At 28.6% G+C, this 25073-nt stretch overlaps 3 protein-coding genes and 1 pseudogene across 11 annotated transcripts; 2 read left to right on the top strand and 2 right to left on the bottom strand.

Annotated features, from left to right (window-relative positions):
* The first annotated feature begins 1564 nt into the window (after window positions 1–1564).
* LOC128667635 (RING finger protein unkempt homolog) lies at window positions 1565–3472 on the top strand (annotated as a pseudogene).
* A 1159-nt stretch (window positions 3473–4631) lies between these two features.
* LOC106694206 (uncharacterized) lies at window positions 4632–7140 on the top strand. Its single transcript, XM_014444708.2, has 3 exons — window positions 4632–4711; window positions 6279–6881; window positions 6956–7140. Exons 2-3 carry the CDS (start codon window positions 6305–6307, stop codon window positions 7138–7140), a joined length of 762 nt encoding a protein of 253 aa, XP_014300194.2. The 5' UTR covers window positions 4632–4711; window positions 6279–6304.
* A 102-nt stretch (window positions 7141–7242) lies between these two features.
* LOC103572248 (uncharacterized) lies at window positions 7243–15072 on the bottom strand. 7 transcript variants are annotated; one of them, XM_053738558.1, is made up of 12 exons: window positions 14657–15068; window positions 14139–14242; window positions 13322–13633; window positions 12179–12431; window positions 11462–11524; window positions 11009–11212; window positions 10301–10637; window positions 9501–9728; window positions 9106–9233; window positions 8147–8988; window positions 7844–8076; window positions 7244–7751 (listed from the first exon to the last, which is right to left on the bottom strand). In XM_053738558.1, exons 3-9 carry the CDS (start codon window positions 13624–13626, stop codon window positions 9145–9147), a joined length of 1479 nt encoding a protein of 492 aa, XP_053594533.1. In that variant the 5' UTR covers window positions 13627–13633; window positions 14139–14242; window positions 14657–15068; the 3' UTR covers window positions 7244–7751; window positions 7844–8076; window positions 8147–8988; window positions 9106–9144. The 7 variants fall into 7 exon arrangements, with proteins under 7 accessions (XP_053594536.1, XP_053594533.1, XP_053594534.1 ...); XM_053738559.1 differs by lacking the exon at window positions 14657–15068 and adding an exon at window positions 14562–14629; XM_053738560.1 differs by lacking the exon at window positions 14139–14242.
* A 1343-nt stretch (window positions 15073–16415) lies between these two features.
* LOC106694199 (uncharacterized) lies at window positions 16416–24920 on the bottom strand. Of its 3 annotated transcripts, XM_053737866.1 has the most exons (12): window positions 24815–24920; window positions 24554–24720; window positions 24274–24451; window positions 23906–24177; window positions 23623–23832; window positions 22597–22774; window positions 20985–21240; window positions 18676–18738; window positions 18399–18602; window positions 17968–18292; window positions 17687–17908; window positions 16416–16769 (listed from the first exon to the last, which is right to left on the bottom strand). In XM_053737866.1, exons 8-12 carry the CDS (start codon window positions 18703–18705, stop codon window positions 16525–16527), a joined length of 1026 nt encoding a protein of 341 aa, XP_053593841.1. In that variant the 5' UTR covers window positions 18706–18738; window positions 20985–21240; window positions 22597–22774; window positions 23623–23832; window positions 23906–24177; window positions 24274–24451; window positions 24554–24720; window positions 24815–24920; the 3' UTR covers window positions 16416–16524. The 3 variants fall into 3 exon arrangements, with proteins under 3 accessions (XP_053593841.1, XP_053593843.1, XP_053593842.1); XM_053737868.1 differs by lacking the exons at window positions 22597–22774; window positions 23623–23832; window positions 23906–24177; ... (1 more) ...; window positions 24554–24720; window positions 24815–24920 and adding an exon at window positions 21325–21643; XM_053737867.1 differs by lacking the exons at window positions 22597–22774; window positions 23623–23832; window positions 23906–24177; ... (1 more) ...; window positions 24554–24720; window positions 24815–24920 and adding an exon at window positions 21379–21643.
* Window positions 24921–25073: the final 153 nt, after the last annotated feature.

Genomic DNA, 25073 nt, shown 5'->3' with positions numbered 1-25073 from the left:
ATTAAATAAATAATGAAAAATCTACTTCCATTTCGGTTGCCGAATGGCTTTTTTTTTATAATTTGAAATTATTTGAAATAATGTGTACGCTCGAATCATTTCAAATTAAATTGAATCTGAAACTTTTGCTGGACATTAGTGGTGATATTTGTTGGATAAAATCAGCCTTTTTACATCCCAAAAATAATGGTAACATTTTATTTGTTGACTTTTTCGATACAAAAAGTTAACATTTGGCTACTTGGGTAAGTTTCATGATTCCAAATCTATGTTATAATGTTAAATGAAATGGCGCGATCTTTTCATTTTAGACTGAGTTAGAATTCTCATTTTCTTTTTTACCTATTACAATATTTTACAGAGTGCCCGGTTACCATTCGCTCCCAATAATTGTAGTTTTCCCTATCGCAGCGCCAACTTTATTACTAGTTCCCTACATTTACCAAAATTCAAATTTAAAAATCACTAGAATTAATTTCCCAGCGCAACGGCCGGACAGGAAACTACATAAAGAGCAACAAAGGTCTGTCTGGTCTGATATACAATCAGCGCCATGTATTCATACCGTACCTGGTTACAAGCGTACTTTTTACTTTTCTACTTTTAGTATTCTACCAACATACATCTCTCTTAAATAGATTTCTATGCGAAAATATCAATATTAAATATATTTATGTTGCAAAATAATTCTATGTAAAATTATCTCTGTGTAAATTTATTCTATTAAATATAAATATATGCTACAATAATTCATGTCCAAAATATCTCGATACTATATATCTCAATGAAAATTAAGTCTCTAGAAAATTTACTATAATATGATAGAATTAGGTGTTAACATATTTATATTATGAAATTTCTCCATAACTATACAATTCTCCTTAATATTTCCCTATCCTGCATATCTCTATGACAAAACAACTCTATGAAAAAATTTTTCTATTTTAAAATTTTTCTATGGTGACCAAAGTCAGTTTCAACATTTCTCTATTGGAAAAAATAAACTAAGTTTTACGAATGATTTTTTATCTTACCACCAGTAATCGCGTGGCGCTACCATTAAATTCCATCAACAATACAATAATAATCATAATAATGTTGAAAACAACAATGACTAGAAAATGGCGTCAACGAGTACTAAAGTGGTTGTACAGGGCCGGCAAAATATCCAAGCTTTTTTTTTGCATTTATTTAGGTAATTAAATTTGAATCCTGACTTTATCAGTCTTTTATTATAATTGAATATAATACAAATAAAATATTTATTCTCTGATGTCCTTTACTTTCAGTATCATGTATAAGTAGAGTAATTTGACTGCTTAAGGGTTAGTTTGGAGCGGCACACATTAAACCACCTGGTGCACATTTACATAATTCCAGTACAAATTCAACAAATAATTCAAATCAGTATAAATTATTCAGTATGCTATTTAATCCTAATGCTTTTTTAAAACTTGTAAGTATTTAATTAAACTTAATTTTAAGTCATTAATTAAATTTTTGGGGATTGATATGATGTAAAAAAATTTTTACTTTTTTTAATAATGAATTACGAAAGCAAATAATAGCAATAGAAAAAGTTCCAATATTAACAAAATCTGAAAAATTATAACACAAACAAAGTCTTGTGTTTGATTATAATTTAAACGGTTCATTGGGACACTCGTTAGCATCAACGGTATCATCAATTCCAAGTAGTTCATTTTACCCAAATGATACTGTTGAATCAGTAGTAGGTGAGTAAATGTTATATTTATTTATTTATTTATTGATAATATTCGAGACACAAGAATTTGCAATTAACGATTTGTTATTTGTAATTTTGATTTTAGGTAACGCATTATACCAATTGCATTTAAACAACCAATTATGTCTAGTAGACTCAATGCACCGAGACTCCAGCTCTCCAAAATGCAATTCAATATCTTCTGGTCTCGCGAGCTCTGGATTACTCGGTAGTTCTGCGCCAGTTAATATTCCCGGTATGGCTGAGCGCTCGGTTTTATCTAATTTTTCATCTTCTACGTCCAGTCCACTGCAGCATTTACAATCCACTAGATATTCAACTGGATCAAGATTTTCCCATCAAGATCCAATTGAATCTGTAAGTTTTATTTTTTTAATTTACTAAATAATTTTTATGAATTTAAAAATAATTTTTCATTATTTTATTACAGCCGATATCAGTTTTAAGTCATTCAGTATCAGATCTATTTTTTAATCACATATCTCAATTAAGTAGCTCGACATAAAAAACCATCGGTTTCAATAGTAGTCTATTTAATTTTGCAAATCAATTATCGCCATCGCGCACACAACCATTAGGAGCATCTCCACTTGATAATGCATTTTCAATAAGCCCTAGTAATTCTGGATCACTGTCAGAGGTAAATCTATACTTACATTGACATTAATAAATACATACATTCATTTTATACAGAAAAAATGCTCGGAATGAGCCTCATAAATTTTTTTTACTTTTTATTTTTAACTTCATAAAAAATTATCTGGACATGATGGGGCATTACGGGCTACTCAAACATTATTAATCCAATAAATTAATTAAAACTTATCTCGAATTATTCAAAGTTTTCATTTTTTTAGGAAAACCCATTTTGCCCTACATTAAAAAAAAGTTTCCATCTTTTTATTGCTGCGTTATTTTGACACCGGATATTTACATGGAGATCAGAAGAAAAAATTTCATACTATTATAATTTTTTTCATAGAAAATCCACTTTGTCTCTTCCTCCTGTTTATTTGCACTTGTAACGGGAAAAGTAAGTTGAACAGTGGTAAATACAAAGCAATAACTTGCAGGTTCAAAGGTTGAGAGAAGAGTTGACTTCTATTCGCGTACAACTGGCTACTTGGGATGAGAGGATAAATTAAGCACGTGCCACTTGCTCGGCTTGGCAATTCGAGAGTGAAGAGGATAATAGAAAAGTCTCAGTCGCGGAACAATAGCGAGATGAGGCACTGATGCAAGTGAAAGCACTAAAAAATGAGAATGAAGCAGCTTCTTTAAGTGGCAGTTTACATATTCATTCAATAAAACGTATTACTAATGAGGTAAGAAATTTGTCAATAAGCGTATTAAAATCCACTCAGTCACAGCTACGTCAAGAACTCAAGGATGTTGAAAAAGTAATTACTGTTATTATTAACTATAAACATTTATGTCGCTACACTTCACTGCCGTTATTTATTTTCGATCTACCAATACAACCTTTAAGCTCTTCGTGAATCTTGCAGCCATAATATTTAATAGCGCAGTCATAAAATAAATTTTGACAAGAAAAACATGAAATTTTTTTTTTTTTGCTTATTAACGATCGATGTTTGATAACGATCTGTATTTGCTCGTGCTCTCTTTTCCTTTAGAATCTATTTTATATTACTATTATATCTGCCTACATCTAAATGTACTATTGTAATTTATAAATGATTTACGAACTACAATTTAAGAAAAAAAATGTTTTGTATCTGTAGATTTATTAATGTATGATGTATTATCTATATACATTTATGTATACATATATACACATATATATAATAAAATTAATAATTAATATTTAGTCCAATAACCATCTTTTTCTATTACTTCTTGCATACGTTTATTCATTGAGTTGACTATATTTCGGCAAAAGTCTGGCCGATCCTTCAGTTCACCCCACAGCTGTTCGGTGTAATTATTCAGCTCAATTACTGTCTTTGGCCGGTTTGCTGGACTCCATTTTTTATCCATTAAACCTAAATAAAAGATTTTTTATAATTTTCATTTTTTCATGTTTAAAATTTATATAATTAATTTTTTTTTTACCCCATATATTTTCTATGGGATTCAAATCCGGTGACATTGGTGGATGAGAGTAGAGTACAATATCATCATGGTCATTGAACCAGTCTCTCACAGTTCCAGCAGTATGTACCGGGCTGTTGTCGTGCATAAATGTAATTTGTGGGAACTGATCCACGGGGAAAACTCGCCTAGCTGCTGGTAACATGACGTTCTCAAGCACTTCAATGTAATCTTGAGCATTGAAGTGAGTGCCCACTTGGACGAGGTCCATCAACCCTACTCCACTCATGCATCCCCAAAACATCGAAGAAATCCGATTTGATCGCCAATTCGGAACAACATATTTGGGGTTTAATCGTTCGCCTCGAGGCCGCCAAACTGTTCGACGATTGTCCATAGATGATTTGAAGCTCTAGAAGTATATGATATAATTAATATTAATATTATAATTATACATAATTTTTAGGTTCATGTATATTATCTTATGAAATTACCTTTTCATCGGACCAAATGACAGCATCCCACTGATTTTGGGTCCAATTCAGATGGTCTCGCGCATGCTGGATCCGCTTCCTACGGTGCTCATCATTTAAATCATTTTTTTTGGCCGTTGGTTTATTTATGATGTCATTTTCTCGAAGCCTTCTCTGTCCAGTTCTCACTGAGATATTCAACTGAGATTCTTCGATTGACTTAGCCACTGATTGGAACGGTTTGTCCCGTGCAGTAGCCAGAAATAATTCGTTCTCTTCAGCTGATGTTTTACGTGGACCATGATTTGTTATCCGTTGATCTGTCAAACCATCTTGCCCATTTTCAGCATACCGTTTGGCCCATTTGTCTATTGTTTTTACGGTACAACCAACTTCTTCCATGATATCTTTTTTTGTTTTACCACACTGCAGCATGGTAATTATTTTCGATCTTCTTATCAAACATAATTCGCTGTCGGTTGGCATCTTTTCAAGCTCATTTATAATGCTAATCAATTACTTTTAATACAAATATGTACAGAATGTAATATATATACAAATATGTATATGATATAATATGTACAATTATGTATAAAATGTTTAATTTCTTATAATTATAATGAGTAAAATTAAAAATATGAACACATTTAATTAAAACAACAAGATTAAATTAAAACTATTAAAATAACTATCCCAGCGAAAGAAACCGCAAAAAAAAACTTTTTTAATAAGTTGCAAGCTGTATCTGTCAATGTTAATCAACGAATTATTCGCGTTACTAATAAACAGATGGGCATATATTTTTTATTAATTCTTTTGTTTCAATTATTGTCACCATCCGCTAACTATTTTTTATTTATTAATTTAACATTTTTTGATATCGAAAAAAACAGAAACCTTAAAAATTTGTATTTGAAATCATAAACTGGAACCTGGATGTAAATATAGGAAATTTTGAAATTCTAAACAATAAATTTCTTATTACGTGTCATAAATTTTTAATATATGTTACGATTTTTTATTTTTAAATATTAGTTTTTCCTGCATTAATAATAAATTTTTATATTTAACTGAAAATTATTAACGTTTTAATTACAAATGAAAAAATTACTATTTAGAATAATATTTATTGATCATTTTTATTATTATATTATTTGTCGTTACTAAATTTACATAAATCATTTTTTCCGTGTAGGAAAATTTGAAATAATACTTGTAGTTGATGAATCATCATTTGATACTTACCTGATACTGTGATAATAGAGTTTACTGAGAACTTGAAAAATGAATTTTTACAAATGATTATTAAAACAAATAATACAGTAATATTTATTTTTATATAATAAATTTATTCATTAGTTTTCAAAGAAACTAATCTCTCAAAATTCCTGTCTTATTTAAAAAAAACAAATCTCTATTTTCGTTGTCTTCATCTCCGTTATCTTCACTTTCGTTGTCTTCATCTGATTCGCTTAAGTTCTAAATGTCCAAAAGTGGAGCAGTAGCCCCAAATGATATTTTTATCCTATTTAAATTTTTTAGATTAAAATGAATATTACTTAATACTACACTCAAACTCAATAAAATTACTTATATTCACATTAAAGATTTAATTTATAATGTATTTGTAAGTTTTTTAAAATTAATTAGATATTTACCTTTAGTTTTTTTATTCATTATTTCATTATTACTCTTGATTAAAGAAATTGCTTCAAGTAATAAAAAACTTAAGTTGTTTATATGGAAAATAAAATAAATACTTGATTTAAATAAAACCAATATATATATATATATATATATATATATATATATATATATATATATATATATATATATATATATATATACATACACATAGATATTTATTAATATACTTATAACTGAGGTAAGTTTTTTCAATATTAAATTTAAATCTCAATAATTTTATTTTCCATGTTAAAGTACTTCATATATGAAAAAAATAATAAAAATTAAGTTTTTTACTTTTTTTTTTATTTTAATAGATGGTGAAATAACGTCTATTCCTTTAATGGAATTAGGTAAGATATTCAACCTGCCAATAGTTGAAGGCGTCCATTCAACTGAGATTAATGGACAATTGATTGTTATGCCGTGCTCATCAACTTCACCAGAAGATAATGTTGTAGAAAATAATTGCAGTCACATCGAAAAAGATAGTTGTACAAATAAAAATAACATATCTGACGTAAATAAAAAAACTGCTGCTCCTTCTGCTGAAATGAACGACATTAAATCTAAATTATATTGGCCTCGAACAGCAACAATTAGGCTCATACACTTATATCACGACCATGAATCAGATTTTCAATCTAAAAAAAAAACAAGCAAATCAATTTGGAATGAAATTGCAAGCTCAATAAATTCTGAAAATCATGGTATCGTGATGAGTTGGAGTCAATGCTTCGACAAAATGAAGTATTTAAAAATCCAATACTCTAAAAAAAAAGATAACATGAGTTCTAAGTCATCCGGCGCAGCAGCAATGAAATTTGAATATTTTAATGAAATGAATGAAATATTCGGTAAAAAACCTAATATTACGCCTGAACATTGTGCTGCATCAAGCAGATCATCCGTGAATACAGGTAAAAAATTTATTATATTCATTTAATTTAACAAAAAAAAAATAAATAAATAAAAAATTACTTTTAATTTTCAGAAAGATCCTCATCAAAAAAAAAAAAAAAAAACAACGTTGATCAGTTGATTGAAATATTTGAACAAAACTCGAAGAAAAGAGAAAAATTACAGGAAGAAAAGTTAAAACTACAGCGTCAAGCCAATGAAAATTTTAAACTTTACTCAGAAAAATTATTCAATTTATTTGAAAAACAATTAGAATAGATTTAACATTTCACACTTTGTTACTTTTAAACAACATAGTAAATTTTTATTCATCAAATGTAATATTAATAATTATTATAATACTTTTCATTATTATTATCTATACAAATACGGCTAGTACGTCAGCATCAATTATCACTTGTTCTTAAATTATTTAATAACTAAGTTATGAATTCATAAATAAATTAATCTACTTTCTCTTCCAGTATTTAATCGTTGTAACTCGTAAAAACTTAAATGACATCAATTTTTTCCCTTATTAATTTAGTGAATATATACGTTTTGTCCATAAATATTACCGATCAGTGGCCACATTTTAAATCATTACCAACAATAGCTGTTGCTTCTTTAATTTCAGCTACTTCACACATTAAATTAATCCTCGCAAAAAGAGATTTCAGGTCAATAAAATCGATATACTTTGCCACGTCCTGGTAGTCCCCACAAAATAGTTTGCGAATTTTTCCTTTATTTAGTAGTTGTAATAACATACTTTACTCTCCAAGTATGTGAGATTGTTCAACACAATTTGTCAGAGATGTTAGTCTCATTCTTTCAGCAAGAGATACATTATTTTCTTTTTTCGCAGGTTTTATGGTAACTTTAGTTTCCTAAACAAAATTAAATATAAGCATAAATATAAATTATAATTTCCATTGATTATTAAACTTAATATGATAATTAACATAATAAATATGCATACCTCAGTCTCAGAATTAAGAATATCATCAACAACATTATCAGTATTACGTCTCTCAGGAGCTGATAATGACAAAAGAATTTGCGTTCAATTTAAATTAGTAATTACATTTTGTTTTTAATTATATAACAACAATCAGACTATTTGCCTTGGATTCGTGATCAATTCGTGGTTTCTTGATAAACCCTCGCGGTTTTGAAGTCAGCTGATCTTCTAATGTTATGCTTATAAATAATCTGCAATAAAAAAAATCTCTAACAATTACATTAATAAATTAATAAATAAAAAAATGTATGCATAACTTACACTAGAATTCCAATTATTGATTGTTCATCATATTACATAACTGATCACGAAATTGTAAACCATTCAGATCAAATCCAACAAAGTTGTCTTCTTCACCTTCTATAACCATCTCTTCATCTGCTATGTTCATATCAATTTCATCGTTAATCATATTCATTGCTTGATTGTCATCAATCAAGTTCATATTATTAACCATTTCATCGCATTCGTCAAAATTGTTATCATCATCGAGACAAATATTATGTAATACACAAGCCGCTAAAACCGTCTTCGGAATTAAATCTAGACGTGACATATCTAAATAGTTTAAGCGTCTGAAATGATTGAAAAGTAGAGCAAAACTTCGCTCAATAGGTTGTCGAGTTTGTGCATGAATATAATTGAAACGTTTTTGAGCTGCGGTCAGACCTCCTCGATTGATGAAGGGTGCAACACACCAATCAAGCGGTGGATATGCTTCATCTTCAATAATATAATGGTTTGGTGGAAAGAACTGGTTTTTATTGGCGCTGACATTTATAAAAATGTCAGAATTATTAAAAATTCTTGCATCGTGTACCGATCCAGGGTATCCAATAAAAATATCAGTGAATCTCAAGTTACTATTACAAATAGCTTGCATTGTCAAAGCGGTATTACATTTTCTTGTGACATATACTTCAGGGTTTTCAGATGGAGCTTTTATTGGAATAAAAGTTCCATCAATAGCACCCATAACGTTTGGCATACCCGCAATATTTTCAAAATCACTTTTTGTTTTATTTATTTCATCTCCTTGAGGCCACTTGATAATATCCGGTACAGGTGAAGGTACAGGTATGGTGAAGTAGTATATTACACACCTAGGGAAGTAAAGTAAGAAATGTCTCAGATCACATGTAATTGTTGGCCGAGGCAAAACCGAGGTCAACAAACATTGAACTTGTAATAATAATTATGTTGTATAAAGATCTCAGTACCTTTTTTCCTTCTCTTCAACTCGGTTTTTTTAGCGGCATTTAGAGTTGTAAATTTGATAATTGATTACCATCCTCAGATGCCAATAGAATGTCAACGGGAATTTTAGATTTTCTGTCATCACCTCGATCTAAAACAATTTTTGAAATCGTCGATTTCATTAATTAAAATTTTTTAGCATTTTTCACCGTATCAACATTGGAAGTTAAAATTTCTACTTTGGAGATATGGTGGGAAATACAATATATACGGCAGAAAGTAGGATATCTTAACCCGTGTGCTTGTCATCTTCGACTTCGGTTCACCGAGACAGTTCCACAAGCGGGTTTTAATGTCCAACTTTCTTTCCTTGCTAGATAATATATTATTTCATAATAGTTTTAGTAATAATTTTTACATTGAACGATTTGAAGCTGGTGGAGTATTTCATCAATCATCGTAGCTGTCGCAGCATTTTTGAAAAAATCAATCATTGAAAGCTCTCCGCTATCGAGTCTTGTCAGCTGTTCAATAATATGACCATTAACGAAAATGTATCGATTGCGTTGGAATTGAATTAATTCTATTCCATTCTCTAGCTTCATCCATTTTTCATGGCTATCAATGCAATTTCTTCTTATTCGTTCTAAAAAATTGTGTTGTAGAATTATTATTTTACTCATTTTTTTTAATTTCAATTAATTAAAGATATCACTTGAGAAATAAAATGAATTAACTGAAGGAACTAACAAATAAATTAGAGTAATAAAGCTGCAACGAGCATCGATTATATAATTAATTGCGGGTAGAGATACTTGTTTCTGTCCGTTGTGTGAAGGTATATGTTAAGGATATGTATGAATGTAAATATTCTATAGCTTTTGAACGGGTTAACTGATTTCGATCGTTGAGGTGGCATTCAAAACGACTTAATAATTCCTATCAAAATCATTCAATTCATCATTTCTAAAGACTTTTCAGTGTTAGAGATTAAAAATTGTGTCAAATGCTACCTCAAACGTCAAAATCGGTCTATTAGTTAAAAAGATATCGGCGATGAAATATTTGAAAAATAATAACTATCTTTGTTTTTCAACTTGAGGAGCTCAAAAGCTTGCCTATAATAACCTTTTTGAGCTCTCGAAGCTTGAAAATAGCGGTAAAATTACGGGATGGCACACAGGGTCATCCGGTTTTCAGATTTTTTTTATTGCTTACCAAGATATGTAAATAAATTTGGATTATAACCTCCAAGGTTATTAGCAATATGTCTATTAAAATTTTCTGCTACATTTATTGCGTTTTGATGATTATTGTAATAGGAAGTTGCCTCAGGTTTTGACCCAATCAATCCCTTCAGACACCGTATAAATGAAATAAGATCCTCCTCAGATTCATCATATATTTCATTGGTATCTTGTATGGTAGCGGTTATTTCATTAAAAGCTTCTTCATAGCGATTAGGTGGAAGTAATGGTATAAGCCAACTATACCGAAGTATATCATGCTTTAAATTATCTTTCAAGTTCAGAGTCCTCCATAGTCTACTGGCAACCTTTATAAGGGACAGAAAAATTTAATTTAAAATTTCATTTTAAAACAATTTCAAATATCAATTTGGTAAAAAATAGTGTTTGTTCAAAAAGAAAAAAGCAGGGTCACTCAATCTGCGTGCTTACTACCCTGCTTAAAAAATCCGATAGATTCTTATAGTTGTATGTTTAAGGCCCTATACTTAGCTATAGCATTTCTCATAGAACTCATTCATTCTTATTAAATCTCTATAGGAATGCATGAGAATCTATTGAATTCTACGAGATTTTCTAAACAGAGTACTTTCACTTTCGGTTTGGGTAAACAGTGACGTTCAAATTAGAATTTTTCCTATTATCATTTAACGCTAAAAATGTTATTGAATATACATACTCTAATATAGTTGAACCAAGTCCCCTGTAATTTTACATTATCAAAAGATTTCTTTGCAGCTGCGATAAACGCTGGTTCAAAATCACAAAATATTGATTTTAAATTTTGTTTCATGGTGGGTATGCGCTCTACGAGACCTTTAAATATTGCCGAATATAAAGCTTCAGTTGTAGAATTGCATAGAATGAATAGGCATGGTAATCCCTACAACATACATAAAGTAACGATTTTTATTAACTAAAAGTAATTGAAGGCACAATTTCAAAATTTCAGATCAACTCCGTGAAGATCGAGATTCATAGTACATAAGCATGTATTATGCAACCTGTATTATGTTATGTATCTGTTCGATCTATAATAATTTTTGATCCAGCATTTACTCCATTTTTGGATTTTTAAAATCATCTTTTATATTTATAATTCTTATTGAATATTTCATTGTCGTTTACTCACGATATTATTACGCCGCAAATAGAATATTAGTAATTGTGCCATGGAGGGTTCAACAGGGACAGACTAAAAATAAAAAATGGAATAAGTGGCATGCTGTTCTAAATTTAAAAAAATTTTTGAAATAAATATTAAAAATATATTTTTAAAAATGGTATTTCAAAAATAGAAAAATGTAGATCATAGGCCTCAGAATCAAACCAAAAATAATTTTTTTTGCACGCTTTTCACAAAACAAATGAAAATTACCGAAATTTTTAAATAATACTTAATTAACTTCATCTGAGTAAAATATATGGTCATAATTTAATAAAATAAAATCGATGCATTAAAATAATACATTTATGTATGTAACTGCGTTTCAAACGTTCATCAAACGAAATCATGTAAATGATTGGTAAAAAGTTATCTAATGCAACAAAAAAGCTAAGCCAAGGTAAAGTAGGCGTAAATTCAAGGCTCAGTGAGTAACTATTAAAATTAAAGAAAGCCACACTCTAAAAAAAATAAAAAAGAAGAAACGTATGTAAAGATTGAACCAATCTCAAAAATTTTGAAAGAAATAATCGAAATTTCTTTGTTTCATTTAAAATTCTTTAGTCTTTCATAAATCCTTCAATGGTTATTAGTAATATATTAAAAACTATTTGAATTAATTAAATAATACAAATAAAATTAATTAAATAAATAAAAAAATGTAGTTAAATTTAAATATTGTACCTCATATACTCCATCAATTTGGATTTCATTACAATCTCCCATCAGTTTTATTAATTCACTGGTAGAAAGCATTATGGCTAATGATCCATCTTCTGCTTCAATTTGTCCACGATAAATACATGACGTCTTGGAATATTTTCGAACAATATCTTTTAGTTGGTGAAAGTATTCCGGAACTTTTGGCAAAGCTTTTTTTCTCGTACGAGACACGCGAGTTTTCATGGCACCACGTCGTACTTCAGATTGTTCAGCACTAGAATATTCATATTAATTAATATTCTGCTAAAATAAAATGATCATATACTTGTCAAGAATAGATACAAACTAAAAAACATTCAGGAATTTTTGAATATTTGTTGGAAATGGACTTTTGAAGTAATTGACCTATTCAGCTTATTTTCAAGTTAAATCAAAATAATCACCATAGAAAGAGTATAGAAAATTTCATCAACATTTAATACGAATTATGGATACTATTGTGATGAGAAGGTGTTATATTCATAATAAGTCTCATAGTTGCATTTGAATTGTCATAATTAATAAATGACATACGTAAAAATTATAAAATTCAAAGAAAATTAAAAGATTATTTAATTATTTAGAAAATAAATTTAATAAAATTTGATTGTGATGTGTAATGCACGTTATCGGCACTTAAAGCCATATAAAGCATTTCTTCGATCATTTTCTAAACTTTCAAGGCTTTTAAATTATTACAAGAAATAGTGAAAACATAGAGGTTAAAATCTTGAAGAAGCTTTTTGAACATATTTAACGCGTGTTAAAAAATTTTGATAGAGAAAACTCCTAAATTTATTTACCGATTCAGCCTATTTTCGAATTTGATTAATGTAATCGCTTATAGAGTTGTAGAAAATTTTATTAAGATTAAATAAGTAGTATCGACGCTATCGTGATGATATTGCTGGTTATATTACATATATACATATATTACATATATACATGTAAGTATTCATACATACATATATGAATTTTTTAACCAATTGTATTTTTGGAACCTACTCGACCAATTATGAAAAATCATAACATAATTTGTTTAAAAATCTACCATGAGGACAAATACAATAGCTTGATTTCTCAAAACCCCACCTAATGATTCAAGCAATGAAATTAATAATTTACCTTTCACGTAATACATTGATAATCTCATTAGATGATAAATGAGATGTAGTAGCTAGGTTTTCCAGTTTCTTCCCTAACGATTGTTTTAATTTTGAGTTCGGTGGTGCGGGATGATTGTGTTTCGGGACTCTTTGAATATATTTTCCACCTTCTTTAGTAATCGTTACATTACAATTCTCGTATGCTCGTTTGTAGGTACATTTGTATGTGGGTTTCTTCAATCCTTTTATTTTATGAAAAGTAAACTCACCGAATACATATCTCCATGTATTTGGAAATAATCCAGGTATTTTGACTGGTTTCATTTCTTATCTGTAAATTTTTAGTTTATGTAGTATAACAGTTATTGTAACAATTAAGTATTATATGATAATACAAGTTACGTAAGTTGCAACTGTAACTTAAAATTCATCAAATTGTAGTAGTAAATCAGAGATAACAACAGAGAACTAATTCGAGATGAATGGTACGAGTAACACCAAATGATTGAGAACTTATGTAAGGTAAAAGCCCCTATACCCACTCAGTATAATGAATCCCTCACTTTAATTGTTGAATTTAAATATATTAAAATATAAAGTATCAAATTATTTAATAATAGATTATAAATTTAAATCAAATGACTTTTCAAAATCGCGCTCAGCCGGGCATTTTTTACTTTAACGTTCATTCTTTAGATTGAATTTAGGTTACGTCAAATTTTTTAGAAGTTATAACTATGACTTATTAAATATGTTTTTAAAATTCATAAAATTTCATATTATGAAAGAATAAAGTAATGGAATTTATAAATTATTTTCCAAGTCAATAAACTTACCCTAGGTAAATTGATATTGTCTTTGAGCGACTATAGGGTTATGTGTCGATCAAGTAATGCTACATCACAACTTTTAGTGACTATGGGTATATACATTCAAAGACCTTTTTTATAAAATTAATAATAATTAATCATAAACATTATTTTTCAAATTAAAATTTTATTCTTATATTTAAAACTATAAAAAATGACTAAAAAAATATATAGTTTTAAATTTTATTTGATTATTTATATTGGGTGATTTAATCTCACTCCAATGGGAAGTGAGCGGGAGCTTTTATCTCTTAAAAAAATTAAATGAAATGTCTATGTAAAAAATGTCGGAAAATAGCATTATAAGAATAGTTAAAGGTTTAAATGTGTAATAAATAATTTACATATATATACATATCTTGCAAATAAAAATTGAAAAAAATATCGTACTGCTATTTTCAGTTTCATTCGAAATCCAATTTATAATAATCGAATTAAATAAAGTTTGATGTAAAAATAAATGTAATACTGAAGCCATTAATTACCTGACAGACTGAAATAACATATAATTCCCTATAACAATAACGATTTGCAGGAATTATTTTAAACAAATAATAAACAAAGAATTAACATTCAATAAAAAATAGTATTGACACGCAAATAATTAATATTTTTTACTTTTGAAGTAAAATACTATTTATAAGTATAGATTATACAATGCCGGCCATTAATTATTGTCGGGGTGATGTCCCATCGCGATTCACCTGTTCGATCGAAATATCCCTCGTGGAATTAAGAAATGAACTCTTACGCGGGCTATTCAAATATAATTATATTTACATATGTTATGGAAGTATGAGAGATAAGTCGAAATAATGATATCAATTAAAAATTTTGAAAATCGATATAAATATATTTAATATGTGTTGCGTTAAAATTTCAGAGATCTAGGGTTCATAGTTTATTTATAAAACGAGATTAAATATAGGTCATGTAACATTGCAATGATATACCAGATCTCACACCTACTCTTGTTTTAGTAAATTTTGTATATATATATGACTAGTACGATAAATAATGTATGTATAAAATAATTAAATTTTATAAAATTAAAATTTATAATTGTGCAATTTAATGAATTTCTTTTTATTTATTTTCCTTTATTTTAATTTTTATCATGAAGTTTTTACTGTTGTGTGTACTCGGTTTACTCGCGACTACCTCAGTTATAGCATAAAAGCTTTCATTTTCTAAAAATTACAAAAAAAAAAAAAAAATTATAACTATAGTTTTATTTTTCTAAAAATTTTTTTTTCATTTACGATATCCGAAAAGTCGATAAAATTCCGTGAAAAATGAATAGAATTAATGATACCGCAACCAGAAGTTCCCAAGATGATGTGGGTACTCATTTTATTCGTTATTATGTCAACTGCACACTTTAAATAATAATCAATTTAAAATATAAATGAATTTCATACTTTTTGAATTTTTTTTTTTAAAATGGAATATAAAAAATTTTAGTCCACTGAATTCGAGTGGTTAAACTGATTGAAAAGTCTAATGACCCTTTTAAATAATTTATAATAATATTTTTAAATTAATTAATTAATTAATCCCTTAAGCCACTCGTACTACACTTGTATAAACAATATTGCGTTATTTCACGCACGGTATATGCCAATCGTTTGAAGCTAAGAAAACTCGTTACGTTCCAGTTCATGTGGCTACATAAATTCATATCATATTTAATACAATTCATATCTTTATATTACCTCTACTCTTACGTTACAAATGAATAACGTATAACATAAAATTATAAATACTATCTTTTGCTTGCAACAATTAAAAAAAAAAAAAAAATAAATAAATTTTATGAAGCTCCAGAGCCCAGTCCATTTTGGAATCAATCCATTGAGAACATAAAATGTTATTAAAAAAAAAACATTTTTTAAAAAAGTTTATTTTTGGAATATCTCTGAACGAGCCCTACCTATCAAGTTTAATTTTTTTTTCAGCTTGAAGATATTCGCAAGCCGCGTCGAATGGCGCCTTGATGAACAAAATCGGTTCATCCGTTCAAAAGTTATAGATACTTACATACGTACGTACATATATACATACATACACTCGGACATCATCGTGAAATTAGTCAGAATAGCTTCCTAGAACCTCAAAACGTCAAGATCTCTTCGAAATTCGATTATCGAAAATCGGACTGAAACCAATAACTTCCCGAATTTTTGAAAATTTGCGATTTTCTTAGCGGGAAGTTAAAAAAAAAAAAGGCTGTAACTTTTTTTTTTACTTTCAATAAATTTATTATCGAATATATAATATAAAATATCGCCGTATAATATAAATAATAAGCACTATTTGTTAAATAATAAGTAATATTTATCTGCATTTTTGGTTAGTTCTCTTCACTACTTGTTCTGCTATTTTCTTCTTCAGAATTTTCGCTATCAGAACTTTCGTCGTTAGAACTTTCGCCATCAGATCTTTCCTCATTACAACTTTCTTCATTAGAATTTTCTTCATTAGAACTGTCTTCATTAATGCTTGATGTATTTTCATCCTCGGTAACAGCTAAACTAGGATTGCTCATAAAAATCCGGTAATCAGGTACGTGCTCTAATACACCATTATCCAATTTATCTACAAAAAAAAATTATTATTTATTAATAAAAATATATTTTAATTTATTAATATAGTTTTAAACTCAAATTCAAGATCCCACAAGCTAGCACAAGAGCGGAATAGACTGTTTGCACTCCGCAAAACAAACGTGCTCAGTAGTGAAACGAAAGCCGCAGAAAAGAAGAAAACCCTACAACTGTGAAATAAGCGATGGAAGACCAGCCACAAAGAAAGGTGGACCGTGGTACTAATCCCCGACTTGGCCTCGTAGACGAAAAGGAAGCATAGGGAGATGAATTACTCTCCTACACAGTTTTTTTACAGGTCATGTAGTATTCCTATCGTACTTATATAGAATGCGAAGATGGGAATCTTCAAACTGCGTATACTGTGAAGGAACAATAGATGATGCGCAGCATACGTTTTTCGACTGTAGCAAATAGAGTCATCTCATAGAAAAAACTATTAAGAAAGTAGGTTTCAGGCTCACAATGAGAAATGTGATTATGTGATTAGATTGATGTTAGTCTCGGAGCCTAACTGGGCCGTTATCGCAGCTTATATCGAATAAATCCTCCGTAAGATAAGATTGGATCTATCCAAGCTTGAAAAAGTAGCAGTTAGCAGCTAGAAAAAGAAAGAAAATCGCAATCAGGTAAGACAAGAACCCGTAACCCTCAACTTATTAAGAACGGGGGACGTAGGGCTTGCAGCAGAGAAAGGACAGTCAGAAGAGGACAAAGACCCATGCTGAAGTAATACTACGGTGATTCCAGCATGGGAGTATGGTTTCAAAGGGATCACTTGAGGACCTGAGCCCTCTACACCTTAAAAAAAAACAAAAAAAAAAAATTGGCTATCAGGGAAAAAGATAAAACCATCTTCATTGACATGAATTCTTTGCAAATAGGTCAAATATAATTATAAACACTTACATTGAACATGTGAAAGTTGATGTTTGATTTCTCCAACAAAAGCCTTGTCTTTAAAAATATTAATCACAAATTCATTTATAGTAATTTTATCCTTAACTAATAAATTTTGAAACGATCTTATTGTGTTATCGATCCGAATTTGGAATGCTTTGCGGGGAATTTTTTTAGTATCTTTAATTTTCCATTCTTCAGTCGAAGTTTCAATAACTTTAGCAATATTATCTGTAAGTATTTAATTATAATGAGTGTTAAAATATGTATTAATAAATATTAATAATTACCAAAATAACGATGTAATTTGGGTTTGTAACCGAGATGATTCTCAATTTTTCTAATAAAATCTTCTGATATATTAATATCATTTTCATCGGCATCATTAGTAAATGACAGCATATGTGCTAAAGGTTCACACCATACTTTTAAATTTGTAACAAACATTGTTAAATTGACACTATTTGTTTCATCTGTTCCAGCCAATGACAACATGGTATCAAACGCACTTTTGAATTTATCCACAGGAAGTAGAGGGAGAACCCAACACAATTTTAAAATTGGATGGATTGAATCAAATGGCAAATCCAAGCTTCTCCATTTCCTGGTCCATAGCTAGGTACAAATAAAAAAAAAATTATTTATGTTCGAACACTCCAATTATGATAAAAATTGAACAAAAGTTCAATTAATCTTTAAATATAACTGATATTTTACTGACTCTGATGAAATGGAACCATGATCCCCTAATTTCCAAAGAAGGAAATATATCTCTGGTTGCACGAACGAGATCATTTTCGTAATCACAAAATATAGTTTTTAGACAGTTCTTGATGTTCGGAATTTTTCCACAAATAAAAGTCCAGATATCAGAATATAACTCATATGAGTTCGAGCTACAAATTACAAATAATCCTGGAATACTCTGGTTAATAATAAATATTTAAATTAATTTTCGTTAGGACAATGAAAGTATAAATAAGAAATAGACATTATACCTTATCATTTTTCTTTAAATGAAACGACATAAGTTGGGAAATCGATGGAGTTTCTGGAAATGACTAAAAAATAGAAGAACCATAGTAAATCTTACACGGAAAAAAATAAAGTTTATAAGTTAAGAAACGACAAGAATATAAAGACAAGTGGTCAGTAAAAACTATCATTCTAAATAGTAATTGTTTCATTTACAATTAAAACGTGAATTATTGTAGAATAGATATTAAAATTTATCATGTATGCAAAAAAATTAACATTTGAAGTCAATTTGGAGCTTAGCGTATCTAAAACTTCGATTTCCCATTTAAAAAATATGGGAAAAAAAATTTTTTTTAGTTTGTAATTCTTACCTCGGCAATGGCTCATTGTACGAATAAGCCCAGTATACATTTTTGCAGGGAATTTAACGCTCTACAAAAAAAATCTCTTATCATTTTTTGATAAATCCATCTGTTCAAAAGTTATTGGAGCTCGAATGCTAAGCCCCAAAAATCGATCAGCACACAATTTTTTTAGGGGCTTGACATTAAAATGAAAATAACTAGAAAACAATGTAGAATTTAGAAAAAATTTATTAATGACAATTTGTAGAAAATAAAATTAGTTACAAAAAAGATTCTATGACATTTTTTGATAAGTCCGATAGTTTCGCCGGAAAAGTAAAAAGATCTCAAAATTTACTCGAACTTGACTCCGAGCTCCAATAACTTTTGAACAGATGGATTTATCAAAAAATCATAGGAGAGTTTTTTTGTAGAGCGTTAAATTCCCTACAAAAATGTATACTGGGCTTATTTGTACGATGAGCCATTGCCGAGGTAACAAATTACGAAAAAAAAAAAATTTGTTTTCCCATGTTATTTAAATGGGAAATCGAATTTTTAGAAGCGCTAAGCCCCTAATTGACTTAGGATTCTTTTTCAAGCGGGAATATTTTTTTTGTTTTATAAATTGTTAGTTTTTCAGGTAGGACAGAAAAAAAATATTGCTTAAATATAAACAGCCTAATGTAAATTAGTCCGGTTTTTTAAAAATATTCCTGAGATTTTACTTCTTTTCCGTATAAATTTTGAATGAAAAATTCTTTTTTTTAAGAATTTAATATTTTTGTGTTTTAAGTTAAAAACAAAAGTTATGTTTCGAAAGTAAGACAAATTTTTTGCATGTATTTAAAAAAAAAAAAAATTAACAGATGGCATTAGCTCAAATGAAAAATCCTGAATTTTTGTCAAAAAACTGTTTAATATAATAAAAACATGAAGTCATATTATTTAATATAGTTTAAAGCTTCGTAACTTTTTTTCTATCAGTTCTCTGGAAAGAACACGCAGGAGCTTTTTTTTTTATAAAAAATTCAATTTTCTACAAGACTATGTACTATGGTTTTCAAAAAAAAAATTTGGAATATTTTTATTTTTAAAAGACATAAAAATTTTTTTTTACATGCATTTAAATAGAGAAATGAATATTCGTTGAGCTCTTACTAGAATTGAGATTTCGAGTCTCTCTTTTGAGAGGATTTTTTTTATACCTGACTAAATTATATATATATATATATATATATATATATATATATATATATATATATATATATATATATATATATATATATATATATATATATATCTTTTAAACAGATATATTACACACCTCAAGCGCGCTGTGTGTACCTTACGATCGAAATTATTTTTTCAACAAATTCAGTCACGTTAAATAATCTGTACACTTTTTTGATTACAATGAAATGGATTAAATTGTATGATAATACCAAATTAATTTATTAAGAAATCATTTTGACCCGGTATTGAGTTGATTTATCATTCCATTGATTTAAAATGAATTATTTGAATCCAAAATACCAGCCCAGATAGCAAAATGACGTCTGAATGAGTTCCTATTTATGATTTGGACGTCTCATCAACATCTTAAAGAAGTCTTTAAGAAGTTCTCAAGATGTCGAATGAGCCACCTAGCGAACTCAATAAGACGTCTTTAAAAAGAGTTCTCAAAGAGTTTTTTTTTTCTGACTTCGTAAATAAGACTTCATTATGAATTTATCATGACTTCTTTAAGTTCTCAGTTTTGACTTCATAAATAAGTTTAAAAAAGAATACATTCAGACATTAAAAAACTGACGTCTTATTTATGGAGTCTTCAAGAACTCTTAATTAAGAGTTCTTAAAAATGACATCTTTAAGAAGTCATCATAAGACATCTTGAGGACCCTTCAAAAAGACGTTGTAAAGCAGTCATTCTGACTTGAATGCTGTCTGGGAGTACTATCAGTCGTTACGATTATAATAAATACCTTGTATGAAACAGCCACATTAATTTCTGATGATCTACTTATTTTCTTCAACAAAAATTTATTTGAAAAAAAAAAAGCGACTGAACCATTATCAGTGACATAATACCCTTGGTAGCAGTCTTCGATACACTTGTAGTTGTCAATAGTTAGGGATAATAAGTCAATTGATTCAGGTGGTTTAGGCACCACCCCTCGCCTATGATTGTTAAGAATATTGCGAGAAGCATTTATTTCTTTGACCGATGGATCAGATTGACTAAAAATAAAAAAAAAAAAAAAATAATTAATAATAAATATTAAACACAGCTGAGAAAAAAAGATTTAGTGAATATATATATACAAATTTATGGAGTGATCGAGTACTAGTTCCTTGATTGGGTACTAGATCTCTTACCTTAAGGTAGTTCACTCGCGACATTCGTAGCCAAAAGTATAGCGTAATCGTAACTACAAAAAGTTAGAGATACTCAATGTGAGAATTTTTTATTTTTGTGAGAGATTGTATCCAATCCATTTTAGTTTTAAATATACAGATATACACTAATACAATCACACTGATGAGTATAATAAATGTGGCAACGCTGCAAACATTTGTATTGAAAAGTCTATAGATTAAACGTATAAGAAGCAATCTTTATATAGTGTGAGTTTAATATACAGGTAGTTTGTTATTATTGACAATAAAAAATTTGGGATAGAATTAATTTTTGTGCATATTTTTATAATTTTTTTTTAAATTTACAAGAAAATCACAATTAAAAAAAAAAATTGTTCGATGTGTGCTACTATCGACATCATAATTTTTTAAAATTCTAATGCTATTAGAAAAGCTCGAGCTGATCAATCGATCGGCTGACCAATTTCAAAACACAGTAACTGACAAAAATAAAATTTTTGAAATATGTATAGAAGCATGTTCACAAAACTCCATTGGAACTAAAAATACAAAAAAAATCGATTTTGAAAAATTTGTCACTTACTGTATTTTGGAATTGGGCAGCCGAGCTATCATTAATATAAGTAAATATCAAAAAATATTTTTTTTGTTTGTTTAAAATCATTGAATAAATGTTTAACATTCATAAAAATTATATCGAAAAATTTTCCAAAAATTTTTTGACCTCCAATACTTTCATGCTCAAAAATGAACCTAACTAAGTGACATTTGAATTTCCGCGGGTTAAGTATGACGACTGCAACGTTGCCGAGTTGTGATTGCTGTACCCCACCACACGTTAAGTATTTTAAAATGATTTATGTTTTAAAAATCAATATTTTTTAAACAAATCGGTCAAGAAATTCAGAGTTTTTTAAAAAAAATTTCTAATTTTTTCACTTAACAGTGGATAAGTTTTTTTAAAAAAATGGCAAGAACCGTTTCCAAGATATTCAGGAAACTACATGTTTTTCTTATACTTGATAGATCTCTAGCATGTTAATTATGCACTTTTTGATTGTTAATATCTCGTCTTACAATCGGTGAAAAAATTGCGTTTTTTTTTTAATTAAATATTAGACATTTTTGTTAATCTCATGTTTTAATTTCATCGCATTCCTAAGAAAAGTCGTTTTGCGAATGAACTACCTTAATAATATAATAAATGGATCTTACCGATAAACATTATTAATGATATCACTTGCTCGACGATTGCTGGAAGATGCAGCAGTTTTTAAATCTTTAATAAATTGCCGTCTTTGTAGTGTCTGAGGTGGAGTATGATTATGACGGGCTTCATCAACTTGGATGCCATCCTTAGTTTTTTTTAATACGCACAGGCAATGAGAATGAGCTGTCCGCAAAGAGCATAAAAATCTTTTTGAATTATGTGGATCTTTATGATATAAAAAATCACCATGTTGATAAACATAATGGCCCGGCCTTTGTCCACGCAGCCTGACCAAAGGCATTTTTTTTTAATAAATAAATAAATTTATGATAATATTTGAAAAAAGACAAAAAAATTACACTTTACAATAAAAAAAAAAAATTCACAAACACAATGAACTAGTTTTAAATTATACAAATACCAATGGAATTTATTTGCTTTTATGACTAATAATGAGCAATTGCTAATACTAATAATGATTTTTTACAAAAAATATGGTTATAAGCAATAACTAAAATGGCTTATGTTTTAGCTTATAGCTTAAAGGCAATAACTAAAACAAAACAAAAAAAAAACACTAACGTATTACGATGAAAATTAGAAGTCATATATTTAATATTAAAAAATAATTGTGTTAATTTTATATGTATGAGACTATTCCGAATGAAATCGTTAGGGGTGGGGGGGGGGCAATTTTTTTATATCAGACGATATCTTTAAAAAATAAGAAATTTACCATAATACAAATTTAAGCATTAAATTCTCTACAAATATATTTTAATCATTACATTTTATTGAACCGTTAATAAATTATTAAATTCAAAAATTAAAAGAATTTTTTTGTCATGTTACTTAAATGGGCGAACTTATTTCAGCGAGTGCGCATTTTGTATTCAAATTGGAGGGCCCATTTGCTACCCAATTTTTTTTTTGTTACAATAAAAAAAAAATTTATGAGGCTCATTCCGAGCATTTTTTCTGTATAAAATGAATGTATGTATTTATTAATGTCAATGTAAGTATAGATTTACCTCTGACAGTGATCCAGAATTACTAGGGCTTATTGAAAATGCATTATCAAGTGGAGATGCTCCTAATGGTTGTGTGCGCGATGGCGATAATTGATTTGCAAAATTAAATAGACTACTATTGAAACCGATGGTTTTTTATGTCGAGCTACTTAATTGAGATATGTGATTAAAAAATAGATCTGATACTGAATGACTTAAAACTGATATCGGCTGTAATAAAATAATGAAAAATTATTTTTAAATTCATAAAAATTATTTAGTAAATTAAAAAAATAAAACTTACAGATTCAATTGGATCTTGATGGGAAAATCTTGATCCAGTTGAATATCTAGTGGATTGTAAATGCTGCAGTGGACTGGACGTAGAAGATGAAAAATTAGATAAAACCGAGCGCTCAGCCATACCGGGAATATTAACTGGCGCAGAACTACCGAGTAATCCAGAGCTCGCGAGACCAGAAGATATTGAATTGCATTTTGGAGAGCTGGAGTCTCGGTGCATTGAGTCTACTAGACATAATTGGTTGTTTAAATGCAATTGGTATAATGCGTTACCTAAAATCAAAATTACAAATAACAAATCGTTAATTGCAAATTCTTGTGTCTCGAATATTATCAATAAATAAATAAATAAATATAACATTTACTCACCTACTACTGATTCAACAGTATCATTTGGGTAAAATGAACTACTTGGAATTGATGATACCGTTGATGCTAACGAGTGTCCCAATGAACCGTTTAAATTATAATCAAACACAAGACTTTGTTTGTGTTATAATTTTTCAGATTTTGTTAATATTGGAACTTTTTCTATTGCTATTATTTGCTTTCGTAATTCATTATTAAAAAAAGTAAAAATTTTTTTACATCATATCAATCCCCAAAAATTTAATTAATGACTTAAAATTAAGTTTAATTAAATACTTACAAGTTTTAAAAAAGCATTAGGATTAAATAGCATACTGAATAATTTATACTGATTTGAATTATTTGTTGAATTTGTACTGGAATTATGTAAATGTGCACCAGGTGGTTTAATGTGTGCCGCTCCAAACTAACCCTTAAGCAGTCAAATTACTCTACTTATACATGATACTGAAAGTAAAGGACATCAGAGAATAAATATTTTATTTGTATTATATTCAATTATAATAAAAGACTGATAAAGTCAGGATTCAAATTTAATTACCTAAATAAATGCAAAAAAAAAGCTTGGATATTTTGCCGGCCCTGTACAACCACTTTAGTACTCGTTGACGCCATTTTCTAGTCATTGTTGTTTTCAACATTATTATGATTATTATTGTATTGTTGATGGAATTTAATGGTAGCGCCACGCGATTACTGGTGGTAAGATAAAAAATCATTCGTAAAACTTAGTTTATTTTTTCCAATAGAGAAATGTTGAAACTGACTTTGGTCACCATAGAAAAATTTTAAAATAGAAA

Source organism: Microplitis demolitor, chromosome 4 (assembly GCF_026212275.2).
Source record: "Microplitis demolitor isolate Queensland-Clemson2020A chromosome 4, iyMicDemo2.1a, whole genome shotgun sequence".
NCBI lineage: Eukaryota > Metazoa > Arthropoda > Insecta > Hymenoptera > Braconidae > Microplitis > Microplitis demolitor.
This window is presented reverse-complemented; position numbering and strand designations above follow the sequence as displayed.